Source organism: Tympanuchus pallidicinctus, unplaced genomic scaffold (genome assembly GCF_026119805.1).
Source record: "Tympanuchus pallidicinctus isolate F22 unplaced genomic scaffold, pur_lepc_1.0 scaffold2, whole genome shotgun sequence".
In the NCBI taxonomy this organism is placed as follows: Eukaryota; Metazoa; Chordata; class Aves; order Galliformes; family Phasianidae; genus Tympanuchus; species Tympanuchus pallidicinctus.
The window spans coordinates 32,163,015-32,182,623 of record NW_026294721.1 but is presented as its reverse complement, the minus strand read 5'-3'; the positions used below and the strand labels follow the sequence as shown (position 1 = coordinate 32,182,623).

Here is a 19,609-nt window from a genome sequence, read left to right as displayed (position 1 = left end):
TTGGTTTTTTTTAAACCTGTATAATGTACTTCAAATCCAGTAATCAGAAACAATAAAAATACTAATATTAATACATGAATATTTTCCTAAAGAGTAGCAAAATTAAAGATAAAACAAAAGTACATTTGAGTAAGGTTTCAAGATATGTTTTTCAGGCTGTGTAAATTTACACCTGTCCCAAACACATTGCTATTGCATGAGCATACAATGCAGGCTTTTTGTTTCTGTCTCATTCCTTAATAGATCTCCCAGCAACATACATTAATTAGCAATCCATAACGAAGTTTCTTATTCTCTACCAGCAACAGCCACTGCTCGCTGCTACCCAGCAAAGCAATTACCTGTCAGAAGTGAGTTTCTAAAAACTCTCCAAGTCATAGCACTGCGTGGATCAAGTATTCCACTATTATTAATGCTTTTGTCAGGAAGTGAAGAAGAATAAACTAATAAGTGCAGAAAGATTCAAGAGAGAAAAGAATTACAAGTGCTTAACACAGACAGGTTTGCCTGGACTGCTGCGTGGCTGCTGAGAACTCTTCCTATAGCTGCAGCCTAGAGGGATAAATGGTAATGTCTGTATTTCGCATCACACTGGTTCTCCCAAGGCCCATCAGATGAGGCACATGGTCAAATTCAGACAGCTGTACAAACAGGGGGAGACTGTCATACCCTAAATTCACTTGTAAATGTAATTCAATTTATGATGAAAACTCTCAAGTTGTCATTATTTCTCTTGACTAACAAGCTGGCCTACTCCTAGAATTAACGTGCTCACTATTAACTAGATTTAAAAAAGGAAACAATGCTTTTTGACACAGCATACACCTTGGCAATTAGCACTCATATAGCATTTAGGATTTGAAGAAATGCTCTTCAGATTTGACTGGTGAACCCAAACGTACTGCTTTTCTATGGCTCCCTGAAGAGTTACTGAGGAGCAGAATTTCCACAAAACCAGAAAAGGTATCAGCAAATGCCACAGAAGGAAATGGTATGCTACCTTGTAAGTGGCCATCACTTCACCTTTCTCTAGCACTGTTACTGAGGCAACAGGTACATTAAACTCTGTGAATGGCACCTTTATGGCAACCAGCACGGCTGTTTCTCACAAACTGCTGACCTCTGAGGATGCTGGAACTGCAGTGAAACTGTCAAACAGTTCCCTGCTCTTGCACAAGTACCAGGTATGATGTAGCTTCTGCATGGGTATGTAGACAAGCTAGAAAAATCGTGAATAATATTCATTTGTCTGATTATCAGTGATTACTTACACACATCAGTTTTGTATAATGGTGTAAAGAGAACGCACAGCAGCATTTGCACAGACTTCTTTGCCATGTGAAAGATCGTGATCACCTAAGGTCTCCCTAATAGGCTGTCAGTTATCCCTGGAGACTTTCCCTGTATCATCATTTTGTGAGATAGTTTTGAAACTCAACAGTAAGGAGTGCTCTTTCTAACAGTTACTGTCAATACAGCAAGTGGCCTGTCATCTGCTTGTCATGAGGCCAAAATTATTGAGATGTGGAAGCATCCTCTCAATCTCTCCCTTGGCCCAGCCTCTCGGCAGACATTCTCCTTATTTGTGTGTACTTATTCTTGGTGTCTGAAAGTTACTTGAAACAATGTGCAACAGGATTCATCTCACTGTAATGGAGCCCTGCTTCACATTCTCAAACTACTGGCATCTGCTGAAATGGCTGAGGGATTAGAAACACCATTGAATGCCAGTGCCCAGGATGTGGTCAGTAAATTATTTAGAGTATCTTTTCAAAACTTTTCCTAACTTTTATCCCCAATCCACACAAGTTTAACATCACACAGTTCAAGAAGAATACGGCCTCTTGCAAATTTACTCCAAATATTAATCAGAGGAAGAAACCTTATCATTCAGATATATTTTTAGATGGGATATTTGACATCAGCTTCCTTCAGGCCTGTCCCCCTGCCCTTTTGATGAATCACAAGTTATCTGAACTGTAACAATTCAGTGTGTGGTCCATCTCATTTGTCAGTCCTGTGAGGCTCCTTTAACAGCAAAGATGTCAATCACACAGCTCCTCACCTTCATAGCTTCCTCAAATTCAAGACTCCAATTTCTTTCTTGTTTCCTTCAGCCCAAGTCTAGGGTTCCTTTGTCCACAAGCCTGGTTACAAAGTAGTTGACATTTGAATTAATATTAAATGAAATGCACAAATAATGTAAAAGAACATTGTCTTTTATGCTTCAGGTCAGATTTCCCTTGATCCCTCTGAAGATTGGATCCTCGATCTTCTACTGGAAGTGACACATTCTCAACTTCCTTGCAGTTCTTACTGGTGATTTTCCAAGCCCCAAAACCGTTGAATTAGATATCTCCACTTAGAGAACTGAGTGCTCTTCAGTAAAGCACATTTATTTTCTGCTTAATCTTACTTCTGTGTCTCCAGTAGGACTTTTTCCTTCTCTACTCATGCATTCTCATTCAGCTTGTTCAATTTTCAGAATCTGTTTGATCAGGATGCCAACTTGTTGCTCTCTTCCAGGGCTGACTTGAACATGAACAGCTATACTAAAAATTCTTGTTTCTTGTCTCAGTCTTTCATATTCATACATACATATGTATAGATATATATATTAAAATATATATATATATGCATCATGCACTACTCTAGGTGGGGTTTTGTTTGGCATCACAGGGCTGATCAACCCTTGAAAGAGTTCTCATTTCTTTATGAAAATCAATAAGCTTTGACAATCACTTTCTTCTCTCAGATTATTTGATTTACGCTTCACTTCTACACAAATTTTCAGTAATACAAAACTGAAAAATTTAATCAACTTGTGACAAGCTGAACTTCTGCCTGAATGTAAAGTATTTCAGACAATCTGTAGAGCTAGCTAAATCATCACTGAAAACTCAAGAAAATGTCACTTTTCTTTATCAATAAACAAGGAACTGCATTAGTTCTCTCTCCAAACCTTGCCTCATGAATTCTCCTGTCACAAAGAAATACTCCATGTATGAATGTTTGACGATGTCTATTCAATCATTGTGTCTGACAAAACAATGAACGTTATTTGTCTGGCTTGTGAAAAACGTTGGCTTACATTGTTTCTGCTGCTGATTACCATATCCAAAGGGAATGTCTGCTCCTCTATCAAAGAATAAAGAATGGTCAAGCAAAATAACAACTTTTTTTTTGTCACAGAAATGAGCCTGTATCTCTCTAGGAAGATTCCTTTCTAACGTAGAGAAATATTGGAGACAATCTACTAAAATAAATTATGCTCAAATGTTAGGATGAAAACAGACTGATTGGAAGAGAGCTCTAGGAACTGAGTGCTTTGTGTACATTAGTGTAATGCAAATGTGGCAGCAAACACTGCAACTGCAAGGTGAAGATGATCCTTATCTATAAGTTTGAGTTCCAGAGCAGGCAAAGGCATTAAAGTTTTTGATTTCACTCTCCTGCTCCAGAAGTAAGGAAACCATGTCACCACATCACATTTGCACTAAAGGAGTGGAAAAGTAATTTTTATTTTTAAAGTAATCACTGAGAAACTAAAAGAAGTTTCCCAAGACTTAAGAGTTTGCTCCATGAAAACACCCGCAGATAATGTCATTCACATGTAATTTGAAGCTAACTGCATGCTGTGGGATTAGTCTAACATAGAAAAATGTTCTATCAAAAAAGCAGGATAAAATTTAACAAATTTAATGAATGTAATTTTCCATATCCCATAGCTGGCTGTTTACCTGCCCTCTTTTTCCCCTTGTAATTTAAACACAGGCGACTAGGCTATGAAGCAAAATATAGGTGGTAAAGGTTATTTCTGGAGGTTCTAATGTTTGGCCAAATCTTAGCAGCATAAAACTCAGGACACATGACTCAGAATCCGATCTGATCAGCTCAAGGCTTTAGACTTCAGCACCATTAATTAAATCAGATTCTCACAGAAAAAAAATGTACTTACAAGTATTGGACTTAATATCACTTTTCTTCAACAAAAGTACAGTTGTTTTAGAGACTGGAAAATTTTACAAAGCAGACTATTCATGTTATTTTGTTCCTATTTATCAAACAACATTAATCTGGGAGAATAAATGCTAGAGAGTTAAGCAATAACATGGTTTTGAGAACTATTTAGGAATTTACTCTTCGAAGGATTAGAGAAACAGCTGTTTGAGGCTTCTAAAGGACTCATACAACTATATGTCTAAGTGAATAGAAAGTCTAAAAATATACCAACAAAGCACTTATTCTGTTTACTGAATAGGCAAGCCATTTAGTTTACGTAACAGCTGCACTGACTCTACCAGTAATTATTCCTTTGGATGTTTCTTCTGCTTCTGATGTACCCAAGTGGACTTTAATTTCAGTTTCAAGCACATTTTTAAATTCCCCTACTGCCCTTACTGTTCCATACTTCTATTTTATAGCTGTCTCCAGTTTGTCAGATGTACGTAGAGAGCTCTCCTTGTACTGTGCAGGCAGAATCTTCATCATCCATTGATGTCTGCCTGTCTGCAGATACCCCTGAGTATCCTTGCTATGTGCATAAGAACTGCAAACAAATGACTTTGCAGCACATAGTCCAATCATTCTTGAGAATATTGTCCCTCCAAGTTCTCAGCCTTCTTTTGTATTTTCTCTCATTTCTTCTCAGATTTCCTCTTATTCTCACAGTTACACTCATCACATGCAGTCCAAAGCTATAACTGAAGAAGGAAGGGTCAGGCAAGTACATGGTCACATATAAAAACAGTGTTTTATTTTCACATCAAAACAATTATTACTGTAATTACTTCTTTAAGAATAAAAAGTAATGAGTTTAAAACATCCTTTCCTTAGTCTATCAACTAAGCCCAAGTATATAGGGTTCTGCTATTATAGACATTTTCAAAGTACATGTGAAAGAGTTTTCTTTCCTAATCCCCCACCTGGGACAAGTATGAGACTTCTATCAGTAGTGCAAAGAATATAAAATCTAGCGTGGGTAACAGCAAGGACTAAAACATGACTCTAAAGTTTGGCTTAGTAAGTGCACATTGAAGATAGGATTGTGTTTAACTGTAATGAGTGCTAAGACTCTTTTAATTTTCAAGTAAAAATTGGATCTACTTGGGGTGCAGTTCAATTATTTCATTGCAGGTAATATATAAAAAGGTTTCTAACCTTTCTGGTGAAACATGGGGTTAAATTGAGCCAACAAAGTGCAAAAACATATGAAAGGCCACACATAAACTTTGCTCAAATCTTCTCCAAAGACTCCTTCTGGCCAACCAAAGGTTGCAGTCATTCACTGTTCATCATGATGATTCACTCAGCATTGCATTTCAAAAGACACTAGACAAATACAAACAAAATCTCAAAAATCTATCTTATAATGATTCTACTATGAATCTTAAGAATTTACAATATAAAAACATTCATCTGTTCCAAGAAGTACTTCTTCAGCTATTCAGTTACACCAATTCTGGGTGATGCAGTGTGCACATCTTTATTGTGCACTCAATTCCTATCTAAATTCTCCATCAGAAGTTTTGACTTGAAGTATAGATACACATTTTGGTCCATTGTTTCAGGAAATGTGGAAAAAAATAACATGTATGGTGTTTTCCATGCCCTTCACAGTACACTTCATCTTCAACATACTGATAGCACTCATGGACCTAACTCATTCCTAACTATAAAACATATTAATTCCTCAAAGATCAAAACCAACAGGTTTCACATTTGCAAATGAGCTCTCTCAAATGAGCATTGCACTACCACAATCTGGTATATTGACACAGCGTCTAAAGATCACCCTAGAATTAGATTCAAGTTTCTCACAGAGCTTTGAAACCTAAAATCAAATATTCTCCGAGAATTAAAATAAAGGTTAAAATAATTACTCTTATTAATGGAAAAACAGTGTTTTTAATTGGGAAAACCTTACGTGACAGCGGCTGGCTCTACTATCTGTGTGAAGAATAGAAGGCAAATAACGTAACACTTCAAGTTAACACATCAGATCTCATTAAATTTTATCTCAAATATGTTTTCAGTCAAATTATGTTTTTGACACAATAAACTACTTCCCTTAAAAAATGTCAAATAAAAAACACAATTCCAAAGTCAAAATCTTCCACTAAGAAAACTAAAAATATTTTTGTTGAAATCAAAATTATCCATGGAAGAAGACAGAACACTTTTTAACCACACACACTAGTAACAGAAGAAACAACAAGGTCAATTCTAAAAGCACATGCAAGTTAAGTAATTTTGCACTTCTGAATATCTCACTTGCTTCCTTAGCATAGCTCCTTTAGTTTCAGACAAGGGTCCTGTTATCCCTGACTGTGGAACCCTGACATGTAGATGCTATGGAAATTTTTGAGCGTGTTTATTTTCTGCCATGATCTTATTTATGTTGCTTTTATGACAAATAGTTATCCTCATTAGCCTGTACATTGAAAAAGGCAAGCTCTCCAACATTCCAGTGGGTAAAATTTAATGCTACACTAATGACACTAAGAGAAGCCACTGTTTTGAATTTAATTAAGTAACCTTTGGTTTGTAGCTTCTAGGCAATGTTTCTTGCTTTGGAAAGAGAAGATTCCCAGTTTCCAAGCAAAGTAAACAGTTCTTTCAGGTATAAAAAGGTCCAAGAAAAAAGTGCAGTTTCCTTTTTTAGGAAAAAATGTGATTCCTAATTCACACGTTATTCTAACCATAATACCTGAACCTTAAACAGTGCAGTTCTGTTATTTATTTCAAGTACTGAAAAAACAGCTTCAGAATAGACAGCTCATTATTATTTAAGAAGTAATTCTACATTCATTATTATTACTAACGCTGGATTTTGTAAAGATTGGGAAGCATACTCACAATTAGCTTTGATTATGCTCATTAAACTTCATTAGACATCCAATGTGGCCTGAGGACAAGACCTCCTCCTATTGTATCGCAAAGTATACTATAGCACTCCAGTGTACTATATAATACTGTGTAATATCTATGTAATACACTGCTATGTGACATTGTGTTTTGTATTACAAAATGCCACAAAATTATCTCTACAGAGATTTCTGAAATTGAGGTATATAGCCACAAGAATGCAAGTAAATTCTAAGGCTGGGATTCTGTAATAAGATAATTTGCTGTAAATTTTCAGTATCAATATACGGTATCACTCGGAGTTACTCATAATGACATCTTACCCAAGTTTCAGGACACTAAAAAAGCTCCTTCACCATAACATCTCCAAAATGACAATATGATGTATACTGCAGCTCTCAAGAATCCATAAATTGTGGCTACTTAGAATCACCCCCAGTTCTACAAACTTTACAAACAGAGCTGTATGACATTTTCAAAGCTTCAACTTCAATAAAAGTGATTTAAGCTTTTTTTCTTTCATCTTTAAATACATAATATTTTTAATGGAAGTTGTGATAATGTTCAATTCACGCAGTGAGCACATCATACAGTTAAATGAGAGAAAACAATGATGTTTTAATTAAAGCAGAAATAGAAGAACTTTAAGCAAGTAACTGTTTTATGCTATATTTATCTTTCAAAGAATGCCATTCTTTCATATTCAAAGTCACAAGTGTACCAAAAAAAAAAAAAAAAAATCTTCAGTTCCCTTTCTTATCCACCACTCTACCCATCTGGTAGGATCCATGACATCAGATGATATATTCTGACCACCACCTGACACCAACTTGCTTCCCCATGCAGTATCATCGCTTTGGATAATTTTATCCACTGTGTATTCCATCACCTCCATCCTCACCCATGCTCAACAGAGATACTCAGACCTAGAGCCTTCACTTTTGAAGGTCATTTGAGAATCCATACTTGACCTAGAACAAAGGAGAAGTCTCTCTGACTCGTCTGTGTATCTTCTTGCCCAGAGTTCTCCTCCTGCATTCGCTGCTCGAGGCTTGAGAGATAGTGTTTCAAATTTCACGTAAGTCTCTTTTGCAAGGTCAGCTTCCTTAGGAGCTTTGGGTTTCATATGCAGTTTTAAAACTTTGTAGAGTAAGAAAATTATCAAAGGTAAAACAACTACACATGCTGCACTGCTGCCCATTATCAGAATAGAAAACTGAGAGCTGCTTTCATCATTTAACATGTCAGTAGTGAAAATAATGCACTGCTCTTTTGTAGGTGGCACTCCTTTGGGTGAAACGCATGCCATATACTGAGTGCTACGTTGCAAACCATCAATTGTGACTTTGTTTTTGCTAGAATCCGTGCTCAGAGGCAACATCTCTTCATCTCCGTACTTTGAATATAACACGGTCACTGCAGTGTTGCTTGAGGCATTGACAGTTTTCCAAGTCAAGGTCACTCTTTCATCTGTTTCAGTGATCACCCTTAGGTCCATCACAGTAATATTTTGCTCAGCTGTAGCCGCTGCCGTAAGTGAAGTCTCCACACCTTTCTTGCTTGCCTCCTCAGTCTGCTTTGTCTCCTCACCTTTCTTCCTCATGTCCCCAGTCTGCTTTTTGTTTCCATTTGTCACTGTCTTTGAACTTTTCTTTCCATCATTCATGGACCTGGATTGCTTCTTGTCAGTAACCCTGGCATTTGTTGTTCTCTCAGTGGTAACCTGTGCTGTTGTGGTTGTTGATGTGGTCAGAAGAGGTGTGGTTGTTCTCTCAGGTTCCTTCTTGGATTCCTCCAGCGTGGTATTCTGCCTCTCAGCCTCCTGCTTCCTTCCGTACTTCTGTGGCAACACGGTTGTAGTAACAACACCAACCACTGTGACAGTAACAGCAGCTTCTGACATTCCTGCTAAATTCTTTGCTTTACATCTGTATTCCCCTGCATCCTTGTATGAAATCCCTGTCAAGCTTAATATGGACCATCGGACACCTTCTCCAGGTGTTTCTTGAATTACTACAAGAGAACATAAAGAATAAAATATTATAAAGAGAAGCTAAAGAGAAAGTAATCATTGGATTACCTTTTCTTTTCTCTGAAATTATTTCTATCAGAATGAAGCATATGTATTAAAAATGAAAAAACTACACATACATGCTAACTATGGAACTTCTGGCAGAAAAATGCTCAGCCTGGGTCAAAATGGAATTTCAGAAGGAATTACAAGATTTTTTTTTTAGTTTTATTAAGTAAAACAAGAACAAGAGAAATCAAAACGTCTTAAAGCCAAACAACTACAAAGTGTAAGTCTCTCTGACTTCAAGAGACACTGAAAACAACAGCCATTTAAAAAAAAAAGTCAGAAGTTACCTTTGTGGTAAGATATTCCAATATGTAGGACTATTATTCACTTCAGAACTAAAAGTTAACTGCTAGCTACTTGCCATTAACAATGAACTTTTTTTGGATATTACTGCATAAAGATATACTGTAGCATATTACAGCAAGAATGATATTAGATAATCACAGTCTCTTTAGTATTCAAGGTGGGCACTGCAAATAAGCAGTAAACATTTGCAAATAAGAAAACATGTTTTTTGGAAAATCCCACATTTACAGTGTTATGTTAAGTTGCTCAGTTATAGCCTCACTAGCTTTCAAAAAAATTTTCAAATGCAAAAGGAGATTTCAATAACAAATTCTCCATTCTGCTTCTCAGCTTCTAAATTATTACCCAACTATTCTAACCTCTGTTTTTCCTTCATCCTTCCCTCCTTCATCCATTTTCATACACACACACGCACAGAGTTCTTATTACAGACCACAAACAGAATCAGAACAACCTGTTGGACCTGGAAAAAGAATTTCCTAACAGCTGTTCCATGGATGCAACTGCCAGAATGGTGCAATACCTAGTCCACTGTTACTATTAAGAAAATCTCATCGCACAGGAAACCCACTAATTTCAGGCTCTCTCATACCCTATAAAGGAGCTGTTTCTATAAAAGAGCTATTATACCTGTATAGTTCACTGGAATATTGTCTGACCTAGTCCAGGTAAGCTGTGGGGTTGGGTATCCAGTTGCATCGCAGCGTAGTAGCACGTTGCTTCCCAGCGGGGAGGTGATTTTGGTTGCTGATGTCATCACAGATGGCTTAAGACACTGCTCTAACTCAGCTCTCTGGAACAAGATCCCTGCCAAGCTCTCCGGTCCACTACATGTAACCAGTGGGTCAAGAAGTACAATTGAGTTGTCCACAATTTTGGAAAATTCAATTAACTTTGAAATGCGACAGTCACAAAACCATGGGTTGTCCTGCAAACCTGAAGAAAGAAAGAGTAGGAAAAAAAAAGTGTTTTTAGGCAATATTCAAATGCTGTGACTTAAATATGACATACGACTACCATCAAGTGCAATCAAGAAGAACCATGGGCCTATTCTGAGTTAATATACTTCTATCGTTCTCCTCTGTTAGCTGACAGGGAGGGAATTTTTTTTTTACAGAGGTGAAAAGACTAAAAATGCTTATTAAGTCTTTTCTTCACATAAATTTGCCTGAGCACAGTAATTGGTGTTACCTTTGCTTAACTTTGCTATTTATCTAGGAAAAAAAAAAACACTTTGAAAAGATATCTTAAGATTGATGACACATTTTCACCTGTCTGTGCCTTCTGGAGAGAGCTTCTCAGTGTTATCACACCCTGTCACCCTCCTCTGCTTTTAGTACTTCTTTGGGCTCATACAGTTTAATCTACCCAGACTCTTGTTCTGTGCTTGCAAAGAACATGATGGGGGGTGGGGGAGGGGGGGAGAGCTTGCATCAACGTCTCTGCCTATGGGAAAAAAAGAATACGGGCTAAGGAGAAAAAGCTCTAGGCCAACAACATTCTTATCTGGCTCTGAACCATACCAATACTCTTAGAAATCTGCCTTTAATTTATGACAGTCTTGGAAACATTCAAATATAAAAGAATAGAGAAAATTGGGAAGGACCCTGGGACAAGTTGACAGTTATAATGATTTTTATGGTGGCATAGAAGTATACTGTCTCTTCTTTTGTTATAGGCTATAACATTTTCTTCTTGGTTCTAAAGTCTTTGAATGGGAAGCTTCTGCACATGGTGAAATTATTATGACAAAACAGAGTAACCACTTCTGAGAAAAGTGTTTAAATCATCAGGTGGCGTCCATTACAGTGTTGACCCCAACACAGCAGCACTCACTTTAGTAGGTAAAAAAATGCACAGTGCATCACCCGTGGGTTTAAATATTTTCTCCCTTGATTTGTACTTTTGGGCATAATTTTTCCATTTTCTTCTAGCTCTAGCAATAAATAGAGCTCACAGACTGAAATGAAGGATGGTATGCAAGAGTTGCTCACTACTGAATTTACTGACTAGCACGACAGACAAGTCATGTCAACTGATTCACAATTAAAAGAAAAAATGAAGCACCTGCCAGTATTTCTCAGGGTGCATTTTTAGGGATTATTACATCAGCAAATAGAAAAAAAAAAAAAACTGGCTTGCATTTTGGAAGAAACCTTTTCATAAAAGTGTATATGAATAATTAACTACTAATTCATTTCATCACCTGACCAAGATCATGTTATTTTAAGCATCATAGCAGTGATTGGCTAAAATAACGATAAATCCTGATTAATCCCCGTTTTTAAAACAAGACTTGACCTGAAGAGATTCCCTGACTTTGACATCACAATCCAATTTCACTCCTTTCAGACAGGAGAGATTTTGTATCTATTCACCACCTACTGCCCTCAGGAATGGAGAAATCAAAGAAATCGTACGAGCAACAGCTCCGCTTTAAGAAAAAAAGAATCTCCAAAATGTAAAACTAATTTTCATTGTAACTCAAATATGCATTTACAAGCAAAAGAGATATGATTGGATTGTTTGCCATATGTCTAAGCATATCAATTGTTTCCTTATACAAGCTCTGCCCAATTAAGAATGTGCACCTACCTACTTGTACTTACCTTTTAATTTAGGCAACTTTAGTTTGTAGTTAGGAATACATTCCTGTATTTTTTTTTTCCTCATTTTCTTCTTAATTTTCCCTACCATCTCAAGCAGAAAAGACTGTAGGAGTATTTGAAAATGAAATTCCCTCTGAGACATGAGAAGGGAAAAAGGCCCCACTGGAAACAAGCCCTCCACCAACAGTCCCTCTGTACCAAATAATTGAAATGCATGTGAACTCTCCAGCACAGTCTCTATGCAAAATGATACTAAACATGTATCTTATGCTACCTTCTGTTTCCTGCAAGCTTCAGTGCAGGAAAGGATGAGTTTATTATTGTTTCTAACAGTACTGTAAAAGGTCTTTCCAATATATGAATACATGGCTTTCACATTCTCCCATTGTCAAAGAGGAGGACTAAAGATGTTACAACCTAAACAGACTAAATGAAACAGGCAAAATAGAAGGAATGGTGAAAAAAAGCCATTAGATTGGGTGGTTGTTCAGTCTCGTCTCAGATTGTTGTGAAGGCCTGATTTCAATGGATGAAGAAAGCTGCAGTCCCAGAGAACTCCTTACGTCTGTATTTCAGTGCAATGGAGCTATTTCAGTTCATCACCTTATCTCCCCCATCTGTCACAGTGTCCAGAGGAACTGGCTGAAGAAGCATGACGTATATATAGATAATACCTACAGCTACAGGAGTCACTCCCTTACTTCTGTGGCTCATCCCTTCTATTTATTTGCGTCTTGCCAATACCAGGCAGTATGCACTTTATTTGTGATAAACTTGCAGAGCCATTGTAAGTTATCAAGCCATATAAAATCCCAAAATAGAAAGATGAAAGCACTTAAACACAAGGATAACACACTGAATTTGATTACACTTCAGTTAACTACTGAAGAGAACAGAAATGGGAATAAACTTCTGAAGTTTAACAACTTTTGTTTACAAGGTGATACAAGTGAGAAAGAACACGTGAAAGAATAAAGATTTTTTTTTAAAAGGTACAAACTGAAGAAACTAGAAGTTTATAAATCAGCCTCTTTTGAAGAAATATTAAAGCAGCTTATTGACTTGAGAAATATCAACCAAAGCAAAGACAACATTGATAAATATTTTTGCATTGCAATATACCAGTGCAATGTATGTTAAAATTAAATAAGGATTACAAACTACTCTATAAAAAAAAGTTCCTTTATTCTAGATTTAGCATATTTGAAGTTTACTTTCACACACTTATACATGTGTTCGTATGTATAATGGATATGCATATGTACATACATGCATGCTTATTTTTGCAGTCTTCTCATTAAACAAGATTTTCCTACACCATGTCAACTTTCAGCATTTGAAATAGTTATGAGTAAAGTTTCCTTTGTAAATTAGTAGCTGGTCTTAGACCATAACTTCCACTTGCTGCAAAACGATAGTACATGAAATATTCAAGTTTGGGGTTGATGGAAACATTCATCAAAACAACCAACCTGCTCAAATACTCTCTTTTGACTGAAGCTACAAAATTTTGACCCATGATCTAAACAGTAAATCCTGTGTCCCAGTGCTTCCTACACACTAACAGTTAGTATGAAGTTTCAGGAAGAGCATCATTTACCTCATAGCCCAGCACAACCAGTGGGAACCCAATGGACCTGCTGAGTTTCAAATTTTTGGCATCACTACAAGTGGCAGAGAAAGATTTCATTTTACTGCCACTCTGTCAAATCCTGGACTCCTCTGTTCCTCTCAGTGACTCGCTAGATTTAATTTTCCATATGGAAAATGCTGCTACCATCATTCAAGCCAGAAATATCAATCTCTGTACAGCAGCCAATGCTGAAACTTAGCTGTGATTTGGATCAAAGTATTAGGTTAAAGTTCCATGCTAACCAAGATAGGGCCAGCTATCGTTCCTTTATTATTTCCACTGTTTAATTGTCAGCTCATTCCACAGCTTTGTTCCAAAGTGTACTCTCCAAGACAAAGGCAGGGGCTGTGCACCCTCTAGGGACCTTTTCCTGCTGGGAGCTTGGATGAGATTGCATCAAGGTTGGTTTCCTCTGTCCTATTCATTCTCCTAGCATACATGCAGTAGGCTTTACACCTTCAAAATCATCCTGCAGTACCTGCCAGCCCATCAGGCATCTAACATGCATACTGTTTCATAGTATGAAGGCACAATGGTTCCATTCTCTCTTTAATTCACTCAAATTGAACTGAGAAAAAGACATCCCCACCCACTCACTCACTCACATTTCAGAGACACTGGAACATCCCATCAGAGCTGCAGAAAACCAATAGTCAAGTCCTACAAAACGTTGAACAGTCAATCAGGTTTTAAAAAAAAAAAAAAAAAAAAAGCTGGCTTTGTACTGTGAGACAGAGAGAACCACTCAGCCACAGGGCCAGGAATTGATCCCTCTTCACGTATCATAGTGTGCATATTGAGGAACATCACACAGTGGGGAGCAATGAAACCACCCTGCAGGACAGAAATTATGAATTGGCATAAGGAGATACACTAATCTGCCAGTCATTTTAGCTTCTCCAAGAGGCCTCAAAATGAACATAGGGAACCTGAACTTTCTCTTACATGCAATTCTCTTGATGTTCAGTCAAGACATTCCAGAAAAAATTGCCTCCTGGTGTTACATTTGCACAAATGAATTCAGGGCTTTGCTGGTGTTGATATTGTTAATTAAATACAAGTGACAATCTCATTTCGCCAGAAGTAGAAGATGAGCGAGTTCAAGCCATAAGTACTTACACTAAGTAGAATCTGCCTGCTATTTTCCTGACTAGACAAAAACAGCTTTTATTTGCTTCAGTTTCCAGCTTCTAGCAGTGCTCTGGCTGCAGTACCCATTCCATGTAGGTACATGGGCCAGACTGAACGCTCCTGCAGAGCACCACTCTTGAGCATCAGAATGAGTACTGTGTGTAACCACGGGCGTCACATTTAAGGAGAAACTCTTTCCTCCTCTACTTGCCCACTCGGTCCCTTCCACTCCTCTCCCCATCCCACCCCCACATAAAAAAGTGGCCAGAGAGAACTAGTAAATATGGTAGGAAACGAAAAAAAAAATCATAGTCTATAGGAAACAACTGAAAGAAATAGTGCAACCAGCTAAGAAAGCAAAAGGCCATCAGGGAAGGAAAATGCATGAAAGGTTATTGTAAGAGAAGGCAATTAGTTTTTCTGCATGTTCATCTCATGTAGGACAATACTTAATCAGCTTAATGAGCTTAGTTTGCAGTAAGGGAGATTGAGGTTAAGTATTAAGAGAAACTTTCTCACTGTATTGAAATATAAGCACTGAAAGAGGTTGCCAAGGATCTGGAGCAGTCCACCTCTTTGCCAAAGGGTAGGCAGTTCAGTTCATCTAGATCTGCATTGCAACAGGCTAGAGGCCTTTCTGAAATCCTTCCTGGTCACTTCTATGATCCTTATCTCCACCTTGGAGAAGAGGAAGGGCATCAATGGGATATGATTCTCCTCCCTTAGGCTCCAACACAAGGGGTGTCAGAGAAGAAATAATGTCACAGAGCACACCATACTCCTGTTGTTCTGAGCCAGCATCTCCTGTTGCTGGAGCAATATGGAGGCACCTCAACTTCTGGGGCACCTTTCTTGTTTCTTTTAACAATTCATTCCTAAAAACTTTCACAACAGTCCAGTGACCAAAGAATGAGCCTCTGGCAATGATTATGAGTGGCCTGTGACTTTCCAAGCTGCAGTAATGCAGATAATAAAGCCACTGCTAAGTGGAAACAAAGCTTGTGAAAATGTTTCGTTGCACAAGAAGCACCCCAATTTCTAATCCCCAAAGAAAAAGAGAATTTTCTGATTCACTATAGAGTTTCCTATACAGCAAGCATTGTTTGCATGCAGTGGAACAGTCATAAGAAGGTTATGCTGTCAACAAATGAAAATTCAGTACATTACTCACAGCTTACCTAAGGTAACTTTATTCAGCACTACCCACAGATTTACATTCTCCCATTGAAATCTACAGTGACCGCACAGAGCCTCCCTCAGAGCGTAATGTTAAAAAAGGAGAAGTAAGGCTCTGTAGCCAGTGCACATCCCTCTCTGCAGATCTGTGCCCACTTGTAGTTCATAAACGATAATGAACATAATCCAAAGGTCACATCCTATATTGCTAGAAAAGTCATTGTTGGTCTCAGAGAGTTTACCAGGTCTGAAGGGGGCAGGCAAAGAGTATGTACCAATGCAGCTGACGGGAAAGGGAGAAAGGGGAGGAGAGTGCATGGGTTTGTTTCGTAATGATTATTTATTAAGTTGTAGTAATGAGGGCTATGTAAGCAAAGGCAACTGAATAATCTCAGGGATTCCCACATGAGGACATCATAAGGAGGATTAGACCTAGCCCAGTCAGCTCCCCTGTTATTGCCTTCAGTATGGGGTAGTGAGCTGACTTAATTTTACAGGTTTTTTTGTGGGTTTTTGTTTGTTTGTTTGTTTAGATCCCAAATTAACCAACATCCTTTTAAAGCTGCAAACTTACAGTTACCATGCATGTAATCACTCAGCCCACTTTCATCTATGAAGTTATTTACAATCTCATCTGAATGAGAACTTCAGATCAAGCTTTTTGTCATAAAAGAAAGCAGCTGAACAAACGAATGCTTAATAATGGTTTTAGATCAAGAAGATGGAATTACTGGGCAGTACAGTGCATGGAGGATCTTTACCAGTGGATACCAAGCCACCCCTGCAGCTAGATTACAGGAAGCCAGCTATTTGTCTGGTGCTAGTTTTCCTCCCTTCCACTGCTGCACTGTGTTACTGTGTTACAGAACATGCACATATACAATGACAGACAAGAAAGCTGTCTTGATCCAAGTGTATTCTGAAACTGCAAATGGTAAATGGTTACCTGCAAGGCTACAAAGTGAACAAAAACTTGATAGAGTAAAAGATCACAAAAAGAACTAACAACATGATCTAAAAGAAATTGGAGAGAATAAAACTATGAACAATGAGAGTCCAGCCAAGCTATTCTTAAATGCTCACTTTAAATACTATAAAAAGCACTGCGACACTGTGTGTATCAGGGATCCTTATTCTTCCTCTTGTATTCACAATGTGAATTGGCAGAAATGTCAGCATTAGAACAATGCAAGGTCAATATGAGTCATGGGGAGGATACTGTATTTCAGAACTGGCTTTTTTATAAAGCATCTACTCTAACTCCTCATCTGGTTTGTGAGTCACTGCTAAAAACAGCTGCAAGTGGACACACTTGTGTTTGCAGCCACATTCAGTGACAACAGAAGTGTCCTCAGCAGCACAGTTTTTGGAAGTCCTGCATTTATTTATCTGGATATTGAATATTTCATTAGGAAACAGGAATCCAGTATGTTTCACACACTTTTATAATGCTGAGATAACTATATACATGAAGGTCACTATCTTTCCTATATACTTTTCTATCAACAGCAGAAAACAGATGGACAGATAGATTGCAGAGCAAGCCAGAAGAATGGCTTGTACTAGCACCCTCGTGAACCAAGGCCCATCTCACCCTGCTCTAACTTCCAACTGACCATATAGGCACATTTTAACAAGGTATAATAGAACATCAACATACCCAAAATGACTCTCTGAGTTACCAGAATGTCTGTGCTCTTGGGAGGGACAACTTCTGAGAAGGGTGGCCAAATGTCCATCAGGTCGGAGGGCAAGGTGGTGAGCTTATTGCTGGAGATATCCAGGTAGGTGAGGTTCCTCAAGTACCTGCCAGCCTCGGCTGGAATGCTGGTCATCTTATTGTTATGCAAATCGAGAGTCCTCAAGTTGGGCATCTCTGTCAGAGACTCCCAAGGGAAAGTTGAAATCAGATTACCATCCAGCCGGAGCTCATGCAGTTGTTTCAGGTTGTAGAAGCTGCTGATATCAATATTGGCTACACAGTTGTAAGTCACCCACAGGTATCTGAGGTCTACTAGATAGTAAAAGGCTTCAGTGGGAATCCTTCGTATGACAGTTTTTTCTACACGAAGTTTCACAGTATCCACAGGAACGTTAACAGGGATCTCAAACATGTCAGGATCATTACAGAGCACAGACCTAGCACCAAAAAGAAAGAGAGAGATCTGCATTTCTTTATCAGAAAGTTGTCTTTCAGATTTAAGTGCCATTATCTTCTACAAAATTAACGTCAGAATAAAAAAAAAATAAAATAAAAAACAGAATTTAAAAAGAATGTGAATTCTCTAAAGAAAAAGTGAATATAAATAGCAGTATTTCTATGTGAAGTTTAGATTTGCTTTATTCCAAAGCACACAAGCACCACCCTTCCATCTAATGTTATATAGTCAACCGAAAAGGAAAAGTCATTGTATAGGGAATCACACATTTATGTTCTCAAACGGGAGCTGTGTGACCTTCTGTTATAATGAAGAATATTGGATACTACTCTCTAGTTTTCTGTCATGACGAAGATTCAAAGCATTTATATATCTTTATTTACTTCTCAGAACAGACTGTAAATTGAAAACACCGGCATGTTTCTCAAAAGAAAAGATTGCTACCGCTATTTCTGGTGTCTAAGCAGGAACAATCTGCCTTGTAGAGATTCTATGTAACTTCCTGTTCCTATTGATTTCAGTGAAACGAGATTCCTCTGCATTCTCAGGAATCAGGAAGTTTCCCTTCCCTTTGGATGGACAGTTTGCATGCATTAGTTTAGGGTCCCCTCCTATCTAGAAACTTAGCTTTAATTTACTCCATTTTTTCCTCTAAATTCTTCAGTTTTGTTTTCTCCTCCTGTCATTTTATACTAGATATGCTGTGACAAGTAACTGAAACAGTATCTCTCAAAATTGACACAATAACATCCAATTAACCTAATTTTTATTACCAAAAAGTATGATTTCCCTGTGAATACAGGAAAGAAGATACTACTGTATTTATTTAAACCAGAATCATTTTACAGTAGATAAATAGTTTGAGGAAACAGAAAGATCATTACAGTAGTAGGAAAAGCAAGGGTCAGAAATTGCCTTCTACAGGTAGGCTGAAGATTTAAAGTAGCTATTGTTAAGCACAAAGTCATTAAAATAAAACAAAGACCATCTGCTGTGATTCAGGAACACTGCTAGCTACGTAATACTAACATAAATTATGCTATTATTTCAAAGTAACCATGATAAACTGTAATTTGCAGCATATGTGAGGATGTTATTTCCAGTTTCCTCACTCCTTTTTTCTCTAAACCAAGCAGTATAAGAATTAATGAAACACATACCTTGTTCCAGTGCCATCACTTCTGCCATGGTAAACACAAGTGCATTGCGAAGGACAAAAACCCTGCGCTTCAGCAGAAACGCTCAGTATGAGGTATATGTAAAAAAGCAGAGGCATGGCTTCCTCCCAGCACAACTGACACCAAAAAAACTGAAGACTTTATTCATACACATGCGTGTGCAGCATGCTACGAATGCAAACGCAGACATCCATTTAGTAACAGCAGATTACCTCAGATTAGCTGAGATCTTGAGTTGCTTAACCTTCAAATGTGTCCTGAAAGGGATCTGTTAAACCAGCTCATTCTTCACCATGTCACAACACCACACTGTGTCAAGTTCTACACAACGTGCTTCCAGGCTATTTTAATACGCACTTGCTGTATGGTCAGTATGTAGTAAAACATGTATTTGCTTCTTCTGAGGGGCAGTGCATGATTTACTGTCCATGCAATGTTCCAAGATTCCATAAAGAAAGCAACTACAGCAA

General features: G+C 37.8%; 1 protein-coding gene across 1 annotated transcript; it reads right to left on the bottom strand.

The window, feature by feature from the left end:
• Positions 1-7,561: 7,561 nt before the first annotated feature.
• LRIT3 (leucine rich repeat, Ig-like and transmembrane domains 3) lies at positions 7,562-19,237 on the bottom strand. Its single transcript, XM_052682348.1, has 4 exons — positions 19,122-19,237; positions 17,463-17,941; positions 9,884-10,189; positions 7,562-8,880 (listed from the first exon to the last, which is right to left on the bottom strand). Exons 1-4 carry the CDS (start codon positions 19,235-19,237, stop codon positions 7,775-7,777), a joined length of 2,007 nt encoding a protein of 668 aa, XP_052538308.1. The 3' UTR covers positions 7,562-7,774.
• Between the last annotated feature and the right edge of the window lie 372 nt (positions 19,238-19,609).